At 44.1% G+C, this 17,597-nt stretch overlaps 1 protein-coding gene across 16 annotated transcripts in view; it reads right to left on the bottom strand.

The window, feature by feature from the left end:
* The window catches only part of TTLL5 (tubulin tyrosine ligase like 5), a 285,367-nt gene that overhangs the window by 25,016 nt on the left and 242,754 nt on the right, over positions 1–17,597 (bottom strand). The window contains exon 36 of one of the 16 annotated variants that reach the window (XM_045060267.1): positions 2,351–2,421. The exons of 14 other annotated variants lie outside the window; for them this stretch is intronic. In XM_045060267.1, the coding sequence (XP_044916202.1) occupies positions 2,366–2,421 (56 nt within the window). In that variant the 3' untranslated portion in view covers positions 2,351–2,365. Of the gene's footprint in view, positions 1–2,350; positions 2,422–4,362; positions 5,495–17,597 lie in introns of those variants that run through there. One more of the 16 variants, XM_045060266.1, reaches the window with a different exon arrangement.

Here is a 17,597-nt window from a genome sequence, read left to right as displayed (position 1 = left end):
CTACAGATCCAGAGAGGAGTCTGGGCTGGGGAAGGGCTGCTGCATACGTGTTTGGTGTCTATAGCACCCCCAGAATTGTGTGGTGCACAACCAATCTGGGAAGCCACATGTGACAGCCCTGGCTGAAGGTACAGGTCTGGAATTAGTACAGGTCAAATACAGAGGTCAGCTGAAACTGTGGGACGGTACCAAAGACAGGATTCCAGAGAATGAAAATTCACAAGGAAGCAAAGGATGAAGAGCTTTAGAAGAGAGATTACGAAGGGGTTGCCATAGAGGTGAGAAAGGAAAGAGCCAACATTACCAAACACTCACTTCTATTAAAGACCGACACTTTAAATACGTGGATGGGGTGCCTGGGTGGCTCAGCTGGTTAAGCATCCAACTCTTTTTTTTCGAGAGAGAGAGAGCTCAAGTGGGGAGAGAGAGGGAGAGAGGGTCTGAAGAGGGCTCTGTGCTGACAGGCTGACAGTAGTGAGCCTGATGTGGGGCTCGAACTCACAAACTGCGAGATCACGACCTGAGCCAAAGTTGGACACTCAACCAACGGAGGTACCCAGGTGCCCCTTAAGTGTCCAACTCTTGATCTTGGCTCAGGTCACGATCTCCCAGTTCTTGAGTCCGAGCCCCGCATCAGGCTCTGCACTGATGGTGCGGAGACTGCTTGGGATTCTGTCTCTCCTCTCTGCCCCTCCCCCCGCCAAATACATAGATAACTATAAAAAAAATTTAAATATGTGGATTAAATCACTCTAAACCAAGTGATTAAGTAAACTATCCTTACTTATTCCTTATAAGATGTATTTAAAAAAATGTTTATTTATTTTGAGGGAGAGAGAGTGCGTGTTGTACGAGTGGGGCAGGAGCAGAGAGAGGGACAGAGAGAATCCCAAGCAGGCTTCACACTGTCAGCACAGCACCCCACACAGGGCTGGATCTCACGAACCGCGAGGTCATGACCTGAGCAGAAATCAAGAGTCAGATGCTTAGCTGACCAAGTAAGCCACCCAAGCGCCCTATTCCTTACAAGATGAGTTATTAGCCACACTTTTTACTGACATTAGGATTGTCTGGCTAAAATTGATCTTGGTCAGAATTTAATTTCAGCCTTAATATTTCCACCAGGAACTGCTACTTTGTCAAGGTCCTAAAAGTATTTCTTTGCCTGATCCTATTTTCACATTTTTTTTTCTCTCATGTATCTCCCATTTGACCTCTGATCCGGTTGTTTCTTGAATTTACTGTTTCATGTTTTACTGGCATTACTGCCTTGAATTCCATGTTGTCTCTGCATCTTCTCAGTAGACATCTAATAATATATACTAACATTTCTCAAAATATAAATTTGTACTCATTCTTTTTTTTTTTTTAATTTTTTTTAACGTTTATTTATTTTTGAGACAGAGAGAGACAGAGCACGAACAGGGGAGGGGCAGAGAGAGAGGGAGACACAGAATCTGAAACAGGCTCCGGGCTCTGAGCTGTCAGCACAGAGCCCGACGCGGGGCTCGAACTCACGGACCGTGAGATCACGACCTGAGCCGAAGTCAGACGCCTAACCGACCGAGCCACCCAGGCGCCCCTGTAATCATTCTTTGCGCCTCACTTTAACATGTGGAATTGTATTTTTCTTTGCATATCTGCTTATTCTCTGAATTAAGGTTAGGGAGCTTGTGGTTTATTTAGTTATTCCTTATGAGAACCTAATCGTGTGCTGAGCATAATTAATCATTTGTAGGAAATTCCTACCTCACCCCCAATGGCCATAAGCAAATGCTAACCATCGGACAGGTGGAAGTGGAAAACAGAAGTTCCACAAAACTTTTTCAAAACTTTAGTCACGAGCCTGGGGTGGTCTGAATAACTGCTTTGGCTCTTAAGCTCAATTTTTAAAACTAGAAGTCAGCTTACCACACATATGAAATTTGTTTTTCGTTTCCCCTTGAATGAGATTTAGGAAAGTTGAAAAGTTATTTTCAACTGAGGTTGGTAAACATGAATGTGACAGATTATAGATTTCTACTGCATTTCTCAGAGCATCAAGATGTCACTCAGCATTACGGGAAGAAGAGTTCGTGTCAGAGAAGTCTGAGAAATGCTGGGTGAAAACCAAGTTTCTCTATTGAGGGACTCCGCAGAGGCTTCAATGTACAAATCTGCATTACAGCTCCTTAAAGAAGTGGCATAGCCTAAGTGGCATTTCTCAAGTTTATTTGATGACGAAGGCTTGCGTTTTGCAGGGCGCACTCTGGAGAACACTGCTGCGCTTTTACAGATGAGGGCCTTAACCCCAGGGAGGTTGGTGACTTACCCAAGTTCATACGAACAGCAGCAAAGCTGAGAGGAGACTCAGTTCCTCTGCTGTTTAAATCGGGCCTCTTTCCATGATACCGCTAACTTCCTTTTCATTCCACCCGAGCCCTTCGTGGAGAACAGACACAAAACTGATACAGTACCGACCCACGGAAATTCAGACCTCGGACTGAGAGGTTCCTGCCGCAACAGTGACAAGATGATCTCTCTGGGAGTCTGTCAGCTGCTCTGTGGCCATGGAATTGACTGTGGGGGTGGGAAGGGCACACGGGAGGAGGAACTCCCTGGGATGCTTTAGGATGCTTAAAAGAAAAATGGACTTATGCCGAGGATAATTCCTGGAACAGATGTGAAACCAAATACTTCATATCACAGTCCTGCCCCCACCCTCTCCGAAAGGGAAATGAAATAGCAGGATTAACCTGCTCCTCATCAGATCGTGCTTTGTTTCTTTCAAAAATCCCATGACCGGGGCAGATTCTATTTCCTGTTAGTCCCCTTCCCACAGCAAGAGGGGGGGAGAGCCCAGGAGGAAGAAGAGGCTTTCCTTACCCTCTGCAAGCACCAAGAACACGAGGAATGGTGACCAGAGAGGCACGCGTGACAGTAACTCACATGCTACCACGTGCTGTTACCCACCCCCAATTTTCAGTTGGATTTCTCTGTCCACATGCCATTAGGAAGTAACCTTTTGTAAACGGAACGAACACTTTAGTACACCGATGAATTCTTCAGTTTGGGAAGAGGGAGAAGTTAGAATGAGTTGATTTCTAGGGCTCTATGAAAAAAGCACATACAGACTGAAAAGTGACTCGCTTTTGAAGGGGCATAAAATCCAGGGTTTGGGAAAGAGACGAATGAAATTTTAAATAAGCTGTAACATCTTGACCATGCAATGAGGGAGCAAAGCAAAAACAGGGCGTACAATATACATAATTATCACGAAGCCAGCTGTGCCATACTTTCAAGTGATTCACTAACCCAAACACCAGACCGTGAGCTCTTCTGTAAGAACCAAAAAGCACTAGAGGTTTCTCGCTGTCTGCACCTAGCAATGAAATGTCGCTCTCCCCGAGGACCCAGCCAGCTACGCCAGGATCTCAGGGGGAGTCAGTAGCGGGTACCTTCTTTTCAGGGCAGGCTTGACTGGCAAGTGTACTTAGCCGGAGAGCTGTGGTGCCCCATGGCAATGAACATCAAGAGCGTCCTGGCATGCCAGGGACTGGGTCACTTGAGGTGTCTCTTAAGAATCACCTTTCAAAGCCAAACCACTTGTTCAGTCGTATCACAAGCGGGCAACGTGACAGTGTGAGGGGAGGAGGGCCTGTGGACGGCAGAATCAGGGGGATTAACAATGGGAGAGAAGCAATTGGTGGCATGGCGAGCCCCATTCCCAGCTGCTCTGTTTTGGATTTGGAGCACGAGGTGAAGCTTAAGGCTCTGCAGCTATAGTTAAGGTCCTCCTTGCTCTGTGCTGACTAAAGCAACAGAAATACTCTGGAGCCTGACACCTTTCCAAACGGGGAAAAAAGGCAAGAGAGGCCAGGCCCAGGGACAGCTGTGGTCACCCAGGCACACCACCTTACTTGGGACCGTAAAAAACCCCGGGGCAAAGCTGGGCACGGGCATATGTCACACCCAGCACGAAGGGGGAAATTATTTGTCTAATTAGTGAACTGGAGGCAATAAATAAGTACTTCTTAAAAATCTGGCTATCTAAGAAGTAAATACGATCTGGCTGCTTACACCGAAGGCTTTTTGTCTTGTTCTTTACTTTTCAGGTATCGACTATTCACTTTTTTAAGATCTGAGATCTATTTCACATACGAGTAACATTCACCCGCTTAAAGTAAACAGCTCGGTGGTCTTTAGTGAAACCATCACCACAATCTAATTTTAGAACATTTTCATTACCCCCCAAAGAAACCCTATGCCTATCGGCAGCCACCCCCCAGCCCCCTCTGCCCACCGAGCCCCAGGCAACCACTGATCTACTTTCTGTCTCTATGGGTTTGCCTATTCTGGGCCCGTCACATAAATAGAACCATTCAGTATGTGGTCTTCTGTGGCTGGCTCTACATTTTCAAGGTTTAACCATGCTGTAGCCTGTATCAGCACTTTGTTCTTTTTGATGGCTGAATAGTATTCATTGTATGGATACATCTCATTTTGTTTATCCATTCATTACCCGACAGACATTTAGGTTGTTTCCGCATTCTGGCGGTTGAGGAATGCTCCTACGAATGTTCGTGTGCAGTTCTTTGGTTTTTTTATTTTTTTCTTTTTTTTAAGTAGGCTCCGCGCTCCAAGTGGGATTTGAACTCATGACCCTGAGATCCAGAGTTGCACGCTTTACTGATTGAGCCAGCCAGGCGTCCCGGCTACAGTTTTCACGTCGACAGTATTTTCATTTCTCCTACATATACATTTAGGAGTCACTTGCTGGGTCATAGGGTAACTCTATGTTTAACTGTCTGAGACAGTGCCAGGCTCTTTTTCCAAAGCAGTTGCACCCTCTTACATTCTGTCAGCAAAGCACGAGAGTTCCAATCTCTCTGTTCCCTCACCTACACTTGTCAGCTGTCTTCTGACTGCAGCCATTTAGTGGGTGTGGAGTGTGGCATCTCACTGTGGTTCTCATTTGACTTCCCCTAACGCCTAATGACACAGCTTTTCAGGTGCTGCGCTGTCAGCGCAGAGCCTGACCTGGGGCCCACGACTCTGGGATCGTGACCCGAGCTGAAATCAAGAGTTGGACGCTCAACCAACTGAGCCGCCCAGGCCCTCCAACCTCCCTCAGTTTTTGAAGCAGCCGTACTGTGAGCTTAGGAAGGCAACGTACGTGAAAAGAATTTAGTATTGTAATGAAGTTAAACTTACAATACAGTTAAGCTGCGTAATTTGAGTATACGTAATAATTCTGCTACGGAACAATCATTTTTCTCTCCATGGCTCACTTTTTCCATTTTCCTCACTTGCGGGATGACCTCTTGTCCAGGAATATGGGGCTCTCTTGTGTTCTTGAAACCTCCAGGTATCAGGTACGCTCAACTCCCATGTACTAAGAAGCCAGCTCTGGGGCGTTCTAGGGTTAAGGAATGGCGTTCCTCTTGGCAGGGTCAAGAAGCTGGTGTAGAGGGGCCGCAGAAAGGTGGTGGGCTCCATCCCACAGGGGAGGAGACTATGGAAAGAAAATGGGTCGTGAAAGAAACCGATGGATGTTTCTCAACACCCCTTCTCCCCTTCTCCTTCGATAAGAGCAGCTCACCCTGTGTGGCGGGGCAGTGTGCCCAGCCAAGAGACCACCTCTCCAGACTTGTCTGTTGCTAGGAGAAGTGGCCATGGGGTCCAGGGCTGGCCAACAATGCATCAGTTGGAACTGCAGGGCTTCCGAGGAAGCTTTTCTTAAAGTGGGTGGTTTTAGCTGGCATCTGTCTTTTGCCCTTCCTCCCAACCCTGCTGCTTGCCTGGAACGTGGACATAACGCCGGTGGGGACAGGAACCACCTTGTGACCAAAAAAACAAACGTCAGGGCTTTAGGGTTGGTCGAGCAGAAGAGAGAGGGGCCTGGCTCTGAAGAACTGTGCTAGCTGTGGACTTCCTGTCTCTGAACTTCTTGACAGGTAAGAAAAATAAATCTTTTACTGATGTAAGCCACTGAAGTTCTGAGTTTCTGTTACCTGCAGGGAATGTTCCCCTGCCCTCCCCCTTTCCCTCCCCCCGCCCCCCTCACTCTGCCCTCTGCTGCCCAGGTCCCAGGCTTCTTGCTCTGACCCCCCTGAAGCTCCTTCTGCCCATCGAGAACTGCCGCCCCCCCGTGGGGCTTCACGAGGTGCGAAAAGATGACCACCTTCCCCACTCCTCCCCATCGGCGGGAGTGGAGGCTCAGGAGCCACCTTGGTCCTTATCCTCCCCCTTCCCAGGTCTGGCTCTATCCAAACAGGGAATGTTGTTAAAAGGCTGGATTAAAGGCAAGCCCACCTCACCCGCATAAGCCCCCACACTACCAGGGATCCCCCTGCTGGGTGGCTGCAGATAACCACCGGACACTTGAGAGAGGTTCAGGCCGGAGGGCGGGGCCACCAGCCACCTAGCTCCGTTAGGAGAGGAACCTGGGAAAACGGAATCATCTCCAGGGACCTAGTATTTGGACACGATGAGGCAGTGCAGCGTGTTCTGGCAATAGAGCGGTCTGGCTTTGGATTCAGCTCCACCACTGACTGCGTGGCTTGGACAAAGTACCTAACTTCTCTCAGCCTTCGTCCGCTCATATGCAAACTAGATAACAAAGCTACCTTCTTTTGCAGGGTTCAAGAAGATGAAATGTGACGGATCCACAGTGCTTAGCATAGCCCCCGGCATGTAACAAGTGCTCGATAAAAGGACCATTGTTGCTGTTGTTACAGTAGTGAAGGGCAAGGGCTTTGAAGTCACATTTGGGTTTAAACCCAGCTTCTCTGTCTGTCAGTTACGTGAACTGAAGCTGTTTCCTAGTCTCTGTACCTTAATTTTCCCTAAGTGAGGAAGAGAACTGCTAACTCACTCAACCATGAATACTTGCGGCAGGCCTGCTCTACACCAGGTTTTATGCTGCACCCCGAGTTACGAAGGAGAGTTAACACCGATGCGGTCTAGTGAGGCAGACAGACACTGCTGGAAGCCTGCAAGGACCTGTGACAAACACCACAAAGGAGCGCTGCAAAGGTCTCTGGAACACGAGGACACATCCTGTCAGAGAGGCCAGAGGAAGCAAATGCACCTGAGGGCAGGAGGGGAGCATCAGAGGTGGAACAGCATCTGCAGAAGCTCAGTGGACCCCAGGATGGGGGAAGCTCAGAGGCCAGGCTGCTTAGTGTGGAGAAAGCACGGAGGGAAGGTGGTGTGAGGTCAGGATGAAAGGTAGGCAGGTCGTGTAAGGCCTTTTATCTAGTTTTATCTTGATCTTCAGAGTAAAGGTAAGATTTTCTAAAGGGTTTTAAGTCGTGTGTATGCATTTTGGAAAGCTCGGTTCACAGCGATGTGGAGAATGGAGAGAAAGACCAGGACGGCAAGGGCTGATGCTTTCAGAAGCTGGTACAGTAGGTCCAAATGAGACTGTTTGGTGATTCGAGCTTGACTCCTTGCAAATAGGGAGACAGAATCCATGTTTCAAACTAGAGAGTTAAGGGGCGCGTAGGTGACTCAGTCAGTTAAGCCTCTGACTCTTGATTTTGGCTCAGGTCATGATCTCATGGTTTGTGAGTTTGAGAGCCCATGTCGGGCTCTGCACTAGCAGTACGGAGCCTGCTTGGGATTCTCTTTCTCTCTCTCTCTCTCTCTCTCTCAAAATAAATAAACAACAACAACAAAAAAGCACAAACTAGAGAGTCAAGTCAATATGAGTTTTGGGGTCACTCTGAGCATCCTCTCCAAAAAAAGGCACAGATGCAGCACACTTGATCCTATAAACAATTTCAGGGGATTCACAGATCAACTAAAGCTACAACCATGGGCCACAGCTCTTAGGTCACACTCCCTGAATTAGACGATAAAGCTTGATAGACTCTTTGACTATATCATGACCCCCTTGTTTTTACTAGTACTTCTTGCCTGAAGGTTATATTCTGCTTGGCACACCTCCTTTCCCTGTTCTCTTATCTCCCTATCCTGACACTAAATGTCCTGAGAGGATGACGCTGAGAGATGAGTCAGTTTTCCTAGTGCCAGGAATAAGAGCTGCCTGATGACCAACAAAACAAGAAAACGGTCTTTGTCCCTTTCATCCATTAGATCCTTATAAAAAACTCCATCTCTATTCTCATTTATGTAATTGACTCTAGGAGGAAGCAGATGAAAACAGGAGTAAGGAATGGCCTCAGGACTATTTATATCTGGAACCTGTGATGCTCACGGTATTCCTGGATTCGGGCCAGATTTGAGGAGGATGATGGCTTCCCCGACAACAGCAAAGGTCAGGTCTCGAGGCTGAAGCACGACATTCACTTAACCCAATGTATATATGGCCAGTGTCAGCTGGGAAGGACATCAGCAATGTTTTGTAAGAGTCCTGTAACCGAGGACTATTTAGAGTGGAGTCCCGGATTGGTAATTTGGTAACAGTCTGAGAACTCTTTGTTATTAGTCTACAATGAGACAAATTTAGAATTTGAATGTAGGCAGTTAAGACCTGTTATAGAAAATGGTCAGCAATTTTATGCCTGGTGAATCTAATAATAATGAATTTGAGCTTGTGTGTTAGATGTCCTCTTTTCTTATTTAGTTTCTCTAGTAATTTATTTTTAGTGTATTTTACAAAAGCATCAGTCCATGCTGGCCTGGACAGGAAAATAACTAGGGCTCCAACACTGAGGGTCTAAAAAGCACAACCGTAGCCAGCTGAAAATTTCCTGATTGTTTCCTCAGCAATACGAATGACTACATGGAAATTTTACTCATTAATACAGAGGACTGGAGATAAGCCCAAAATGGACTAGGAGCCACAGAAACATGCGTTTTAGTTCTCAAGGGAATGTCCTCTTCCCAGGCAGCCCATATCTAATGATGAGTCAACATAAAGTATGCATAAAAGCTATATCCTAGCTACCTCACCACAATTCACAACCCTGAAAGGCTGGCTTTATACTCTCTGTGGCACCAACTGAGGCCATCCTTGTCACTGAGTCACAGCCCAACTTGTCCCACTGTCCAATCCCGTTTCCTTTCATTCCTTTCCCTTCTATAGGAATCAATCTCGGGAGTACTCCCGAATAAACTTCCTGTACACTAATCTCCATTTTAGCATTTGCTTTCTAGGGGACCTAACTTTTGACCTTACTTAACAATATGTCCTCAAGGATCGTAATGGGAACTAATGACACCATGTGCTTTGAATTGTGACAAATAGTAAGAACTACCATTTACTGAGTACCTACCATGTGCCAAACACTGTACTGGGTGCATTACATAATCTATAGTCTTTCTTAAATTGTGGTCAAGTACACATAACGTAAATGGGATTGAATCAGTAATCAAAAACGTTCCAACACACAGAAGTCCAAAACCACGCCGTTTCACTGGTGAATTCTACCAAACATTTAAAGGATTAACACCAATCTTTCTCAAACTCTTCCAAAATGTAGAAGAGGAGGGAACACTTCCAAAGTCACTGTACAAGGCCAACATCACCCTGATACCAAAACCAGACGAGGATACCCCAAGAAAAGAAAACTGCAGGCCAATAATATCTCTGATGAATGTAAGTGCAAAAATTCTCAACAAAATAGTAGCAAACTCAACTCAGCAGCACAGCAAAAGGACCATCCACCTGATCAGGTGGGATTCATTCCACCCACGCAATGGTGCCGCAACACCCACAAATCAATGTGACACCCCACATCAACAAAATGAAGGATAAACATATGATCATTTCAATTGATGCATAAAAGATTTGACAGTTTCAAAACACATTTATGATAAAAACTCTCAACAAAGTGGGTACAGAGGGAACACACCTCAACACAATACAGGCTATGTAGGACAAGTCCACAGCCAACATCACACTCAGCAGTAAAAAGCTGACAGCTTGTCCTCTAAGATCAAGACAAGGATGCCAACTCTCCCCACTTTTATTCAACACAGTACTAGAAGTCCTAGTGACAGCAATACACAAGAAAAAGAAATAAAAGGCACCCAAATCAGAAAAGAAGTAAAATGGTCTCTATTAGTAGACGACCTGACATTCATATAGAAAAAGTCCTAAAGACTCCACCCAAAAAAACTGTTACAATAAATGAATTCCATGAAGTTTCACAATACAAAATCAATATACAAAAACCCGTTACTTTTCTTTACACTAACAACAAACTATCAGAAAGAGAAATTAAGAAAATCATTGCATTTTGGGGCACCTAGGTGGCTCAATCGGTTAAGCGCCTGACTTTGTCTCAGGTCATGATCTTGAGGTTCGTGAGTTTGAGCCTGCATCGGGTCCTCTGTACCATTCTCTCTCTGCCCCTCCCCTTCTTGTGCTCTCTCTCTCTCAAAAATAAAATAAACATTAAAACAAATAAAAAAAAAAAGAAAAGAATTGCATTTACAATTATATCAAAGAGAATAAAATACCTAGGAATAATTTAATCAAGGAGGTTAAAGACTACACTGAATACCTATGAGACACTGATGAAAGAAATTGAAGAAGACATAAATAAGTGGAAAAATACTGCATGCTCATGGATTGGAAGAACCACTTTTGTTAAAATGTCCATACCACCCAAAGCAATCTGCAGATTCAATGCTATGCCTATCAAAATTCCAATGGCATTTTTCACAGAAATAGAACAAACAATTCTAAAGACCACAAAGAATCAAAGCAATCTTGACAAAAAAGGAACAAAGCTGGAGGCATTATGCTTTCTGATTTCAAGCTATATTACAAAACTATAGTACTCAAAACAGTATGGCATATGGCACTGGCATAATAACAGACACATAGATCAACAGAATAGAATAGAGAACCCAGAAATAAACCCATGCATAAATGGTCAGTGTAGGACAAAGGAGCCAAGAATATACAATGGGGAAAGGACAGTCTCCAATAAATGATGTTAGGAAAACTGGACAGTGACATATAAAAGAATGAAACTGGACCCCTATCTCACACCATACACAAAAATTAACTCAAAAAGTAGATTAAAGACTTGAACATAAGACCTAAAACCATAAAACTCCTAGAAGAAAACATAGGTGGTAAGCTCTTTGATGTGGGTCTTGGTGATGATTTTTTGGATTTGACACCAAAAGCAAAGCCGACAAAAGCAAAAATAAACAAGTGGGACTACATCCAACCGAAAAGCTTCTCTACAGTAAAGAAAAAAACAAAACGAAAAGGCAACCTCCCAAATGGGACAAAAATATTTGCAAATCTTGTATCTGATAGAGGGTTAATACCCAAAATATATAAAGAACTCATACAACTCAGTGGTAAAAACAAACAATCCAATTAAAAATAGCAGAAGAATGGAATAGGTATTCCTCCAAAGAAGACATACAAATGCTAACAGGTATATGTAAAGGTGCTCAACATCCCCAATCACCAGGGACATGCAAATCAAAACCACAAGGTGGTATCACTTCACACCTGTTAAGAATGGCTATAATCAAAAAGACAAGAAGTAACAAGTGTTGCATGTTGGTGGGAATGTAAATTGGTATAGCCACTATGTAAAACTAGAGAGGTTCCTCAAAATATTAAAAATATAACTCTCATACGATCCAGCAATTCCACTTCTAGGTATCTATCCAAAGAAAACAAAAACACCAACTCGTTGCATGTTCACCCTATGTTCATTGCATGATTTACAACAGCCAAAATGTAGAAACAACCTAAGTGTCCGTGGATGGATGAATAAAGAAAATGTGGTACATGTACACACTAGAATATTATTCAGACATAAAAAGAATGAGATCTCGTCATTGGGCTCAACATGGACGGACCTTGAGGGCATCATGCTAAGTAAAATAGGTCAGACAGGGAAAGGCATATACCATATGATCTCACATGTGAAATCTAAAAGGAAACCAAAAAGCCAAGCTCATAGATACAGAGAACAGATTCACAGTTGCCAGAGGATAGGGGAAAAATTACCCACGTGACCATTTTTAAGTGAATAATCCAGTGGCATTAAGCACATTCACGTTGTGCAATCATCCCTGCCATCTACCTGCAGAACTTTTTTCATCTTAAAAACCTGAAGCTCTGTGCCCATTAAAAAAAACTCCCCATTCTCCCCTCTGGCCAGCATCTAGTAACTACCATTGTGCTTTCTGTCTCTGAATCTGATTGCTCTAGCTACCTCAATAAGTGGAAATTATACACCATTAGTCTTCCTGTGATTGGCTTCTTGTAGTTAGCATAAATCTTCCAGGTTCATCCATATGTCACATGTGTCAGGACTTCCTTCCTTTTTAAACGCTGAGTAATATTCCATTGTTGGCGCACACCACATTTTGTTTATCCATTCATCCACTGATGGACACTTGGGATGCTTCCACCTTTAGGCTATTGTGAATAATGCTGCTATGAACCCGAGTGTACAAATATCCAGTCACGGCCCTGCTTTCAGTTCTTTTGGGGTATACATGCAGAAGTGGAATTTCTGAATTGTATCGTCTTTCTATTTTTACAGTTTTTAGAAAACACCATACTATGGCACTGAACTTGAAGCAAGAGTAAGGAGGGAAAGTAGGAGACAAGGATTGAGAGAACTTGTTTTGTTTTTGAGAACACTGTACAATATAAGTAACGTATTACGTGACTCCAGAACCACGATGATACATCTTACGCTACACATAATACTAGACAGATCTCTAAGATCTCTGTGTTGTCCAGTTCAGGTATTACGTAATTTAAGAGAAGCCTAAAAAATGCATGGAGAATTCAGAAAGGAATAAAAAAGACAGTTTAGTGCTCAAAAGCGAAACCTGATCGGTGTTATGAGGTCAAAGACTTCCAATGAGTTGATATAGAGGGAAAAACGCTGAAGGAGGATGCTTTTCAAATAAACTAAATCTCATTTTACGGGAACCTTTGCTCCCTGAGAATAAGATCCTTGGATGTGGTCTAACATTTGAATTCTGCATCGTGATTACAAGGTAGGTTTATAGTAAGGTCACGAATGTGTAAGAGGTTGTAACCTGAAGGGCAGCGGTGGCTCCTTCTCGGTTTTAGAGGAAGTAGTTTTACAATATTGCAAGAAACAGGCTAGAAATACTGCAGTAGGTAAATTATAAGGAAGGTTCTTCTGATTTCTCAGATTGCTTAATAAAAAAAAAAATGCATTATAGGAGCGCCTGGGTGGCTCAGTCGGTTGAGTGTCCGGATCTTGTGGTTCACGGGTTCGAGCCCCATATCGGGCTCTGCACTGACAGCACAGAGCCTGCTTACGACTCTGTTTCCCTCTCTCTCTGCCCCTCTCTCACTTGCTCTCTATCTCTCTCTCAAAATAAATAAAAATAAACTTTAAAAAAATAGTAAAAAATAACAAAATGCATTATTTATGAAATTTAAGGCTAATGCATTTTAACTTGAGGTTAAGCATTTTCTTGAAACCAGAAGAACAGGGGGATATAGGTTACGTTTCAGAAAAATTTTATGTGTTTTATGTATTCTTTTCTTTAGGGCTGGTGTTACAAGGTAATGAGGCATTTTGGATGTTGCTAGGGATTCCAGAAACATACGGAACGTAATCCTGCCCTCACGGAAGTTACAGTCTTATTGGGGACAATTTACCCAAGAAGTAAGTAGGATAAAAGATGACAAAAATACAGTGGAGTGCCAAACTTTGTCATATAAATTGTAAGTGCTGTAGGGATTTTAAAAATGGCAAGATGAATCTAATTATATGAATACAGATTATTGGACAAACCTTAACTGGAAACTTAGAGGATAAGAAGGATTTGTGTATGTGGACAGGTGTTTGCAGAAATATGAAAATTCACTCATTCATCTATTCAATCAGAATTCTGTAAGTCCCTTCTATGGGCTGGGCACTGCGGTAGGTCCCAGAATTTCAGAATCAAATTAGAACTCCTCCTTGCCCTCTAGAGAATTACGGCCCTAGTGGGGGAACCGTCAGGTCATCCAGAAAGATACTAGAGTGTCATAAATGCCACAGGAGATACAAGTCAGTGCAGTCAAATACCATCTAGCTCATACTGGGGGTGGGAGTGGGGGAGGGTTGGAAAGGAGAAAGGACAAATAGCAATTAGCCACACTGGGGGGAAGCAGGCAAGAGGAGGCATATGGTGCTTGGGCAGAGGAAACTAGATGTGAATAAAGGAACAGAGAGTGAACGTGCCTTATGATGGGTGAGAAAACTGCTTAGCTCTGCAGTTTTGATGAGATGGTTCCTCTGCCACCTGCTTTCCACAGCATATCCGCGCATCTTCACGTGTAGATGAGGCGTCTGGGTCCCCGCCCAAGAGCAAGATGAGCCCTTACAAGCAATCAACCGAGAGGAGTTACACTTAGGATTGTCTAAGCCACATGCGATCCATCCAATCCTCTACAGAATCACTGCCTTACCCTTGGGTTTTGTCGGACCAGAAAGAGACTTGGACCGTAATAGTCTTGCCCCTCACAAAACGGTTTTCGTTGACTTGCGCTGATGTGTGTTGACTTCCTGTAGCTCACGCCAAGAAGTGGCCCCTTGAAGCACACTGCTCTGTTGGGAGGGCACTCTTACTTCTTTCGGTGTCCTCTCTCTAAAGCATATGAACTACTTGTTGGAGAATAAGAGCCAGGAAAAAGCTCCATTTTCCTCCAGAGTATGGCTTCCTTTTTGAAAATGAGAACTATATACCCTGATTCTTCTTGTTTCCCTTTTTGTCTCGATGGTTAAGAGACTCAGAACCAAATTTAACCTTGATCACAGTAATTTTATTTCGTCTTGTATTTGAAAAATTGGAAATATCTTGACTTTTGGCCTGGATTCTCCTTTTATGTTTTGTTATTTTACTGCATGTGGCTTTCTATTTTAAGACTCTATGGTAGGGACGGAAAGTATGTTGTACCTGCTAGCTACAATGCCACCTCAAGACAGGGGTCAGAAGTGCCGAAGCTGGCCGCTTTGTATCACGCAGTCATGCGATCCTAGCAGAGGGCTGGCATTTGTCCGCAAGGGGGCATTTGCCACCTTCAGTTCTGCACACCAGGGGCACGTCTCGGAATGAATGAAGGAATGCAGAGTATTCTAATTCTGTCCTTTGAAAGGTGGACGTAACAAGTGGAGAGAGAAACAACCACACGGAGGGAGGTGGAATCTCGAATACGGCAGAGTTGCTAACCTGGAAAACAGCGGAGGCCAGCCACCGAGGGGACAGCAGACGACCTGGTATCAGGGATGGACTAACAGATTTGCTGTTTAGCCACTACAACTGCTAATTCTCCCAAATAAGGTGGCAGGTTTGGTTTTTTTTTTTTAATTTTGTTTAACGTTTATTTATTTATTAAAAAAATTTTTTTTAACGTTTATCATTTTTGAGAGACAGAGAGAGACAGAGCATGAGCAAGGAAGGGGCAGAGAGAAGGAGACACAGAATCCGAAGCAGTCTCCAGGCTCTGAGCCGTCAGCACAGAGCCGGACGCGGGGCTCGAACCCACGAACTGCGAGATCGTGACCCAAGCTGAAGTGGGACGCTCAACCGACTGAGCCACCCGGGCACCCCTAACGTTTATTTATTTTTGAGAGACAGGGAGAGACAGAGTGCAAGCAGGGGAGGGGCAGAGAGAGAGGGAGACACAGAATCCGAAGCAGGCTCCAGGCTCTGAGCTTTCAGTGGGGCTCAAACTCAGGGATGATAAGATCATGACCTGAGCCGAAGTTGGATGCTTAACTGACTGAACCACCCAAACGCCCCAAGGTTGCAAGTTTTTATGAGGTCCGGCCCCTGAGACTGTTTGTTCCTTATGCTTATGTACAGTAACTTTCCTTAAAGAGGTAAACTGAGGGTGCCTCTCTTTGATAATCAAAAGGCTATTGCAGATGACTCAAATTCTCTGCGTAAACAGAGGAGGATAAGGATATGTACATACACACAACGGCAATTTACACTGGAGAACAGTAGAAAAGATGACTAAACACCGAAGGCCTGCAAGGGTCATATTTCTAAAAACGAGCGGCGATGTCAAGATTCCATGTTCCAATGTCTGATCAACTACAAACAATTCACTCCTTAAAAAAAAACAAAAAAGCTAAACTCTTGTCAAATTCTAAAACATCTTCATTTGGGTTTGTCTCATGAACAAACATGTCTTAATGAGAAGTGAATGGAAGGCGGAAAAAACCCTCAGTCACTTTTCAGTCCAGTTGAATGTAAAACGCAGTGATTCTTCTTCCTGATAACCACAAACACATAAATAACAGTAAAATAGCAACTTCTAAGCAGCCGGCCTCTTTACTTCATCTCGCCATCTTACAGCCAGGTTGGCTTCCCAAGTTACATCCTTAGTTTGTACTGGGGAAACATGCTTTGTTTTCTTGATGTAGTTAAGGGGACATTACGCATGTTCAAGCAGTTCCTCTCTGGTATCAGGTAACCGCTTAGCCGGGATTTAGGTTTTAAGGGAAGAGGGCTCCTGATACCTACGTTGGAGTCCTGTCTGGAAATACTTGTGTGTTCCAAAGAGGAGAATACAAAGAAGTAGGAGACGCTATTGTTCCACTTTTACCAGCAATGCTCTTCATTCGGAGGACAAGAGAATCCGAGTCTTTCTCTTTATAATTTCAAGGAATAAAGCATAAATATCCGCACCGATCATGCCAACGGGGCAATGCACATCAAGTCACCGTTCTCCGCGTCCTACACTTATCCACCCACACACTTTGGGGCCCAGTACACTCTACAGATCAGGCGAGCAGCGCTGTAAATATTTCCATGCGCAAAGCTTGCTGTTTCCAAAGACAGGCATGGCTTAGCATGCCATTTCTTTCTTTAGAACTTTTAGGAGCAATTATGACCTGGGGATATAAGGATGGTAAAGCAAAGGTATGTGCCTATAACAAGCATTTCATTGAAATTAGCAGCAAGATGTGTGGGTTCATGGGATGGATAACCACAGAGTATAGATTGATAACTTGTAGCGATAAGTATAAAAACTTACAAAGTAAGGCAATGCTATGCTGGTTACCTGCCCAGTTCAGGAATACAAGAATAAACAGGATCTTTTCCCACCCAAAGTGAACGGATATTGCACAGGACAATACGAATCTGCAGCAAGAGGCAGTGGTAGGTACAAGCCTCACAATCCAGGGTGCCAAGCATTTTTTCCAGGAGGTGTGTGCGCTTCTGTAACATAAATGTAATTTGAGAAAGGGGCCGCTGCGCTTTCCTTGTCTCTTTCTAACAAAGTAGTAATTGTTAACAATTGAAGAATCATCACTCCTCTCTTGGCAGTTTGCCAGCTCAGCAAGAGACAATATCAATTTTCAGATCTTATCTTTCTTAGTGGTCCACTTCTTAATCCATTTCAGGAATAGAGTTCCCTGGTTTTCTTTAAGGCAAATGAACCCCCTTAGAGGACCTTGGAAGTGTTCCCCTACATCCCCCCCAACTGAAAGCCAGGTTGTTTCCTCCCCCACTTCCAACCAGGTTGTTCTGCTATGCTTGGGTTTTGTTTCTGAACGTAGAAACAGTTACTAAATGAAAAGAAGAGGCCTCGGGACAGGAAAGCATGAAATTTCAATGGCTGACAGCCAGGCGACTTTGCCATGGAGAGGGATCCACATCCTTCATGTGTGGCTGCAGCT

Source organism: Felis catus, chromosome B3 (assembly GCF_018350175.1).
Source record: "Felis catus isolate Fca126 chromosome B3, F.catus_Fca126_mat1.0, whole genome shotgun sequence".
In the NCBI taxonomy this organism is placed as follows: Eukaryota; Metazoa; Chordata; class Mammalia; order Carnivora; family Felidae; genus Felis; species Felis catus.
The sequence above is the reverse complement of the archived record's forward strand: the minus strand, read 5'-3'. Positions and strand labels throughout refer to the sequence as shown.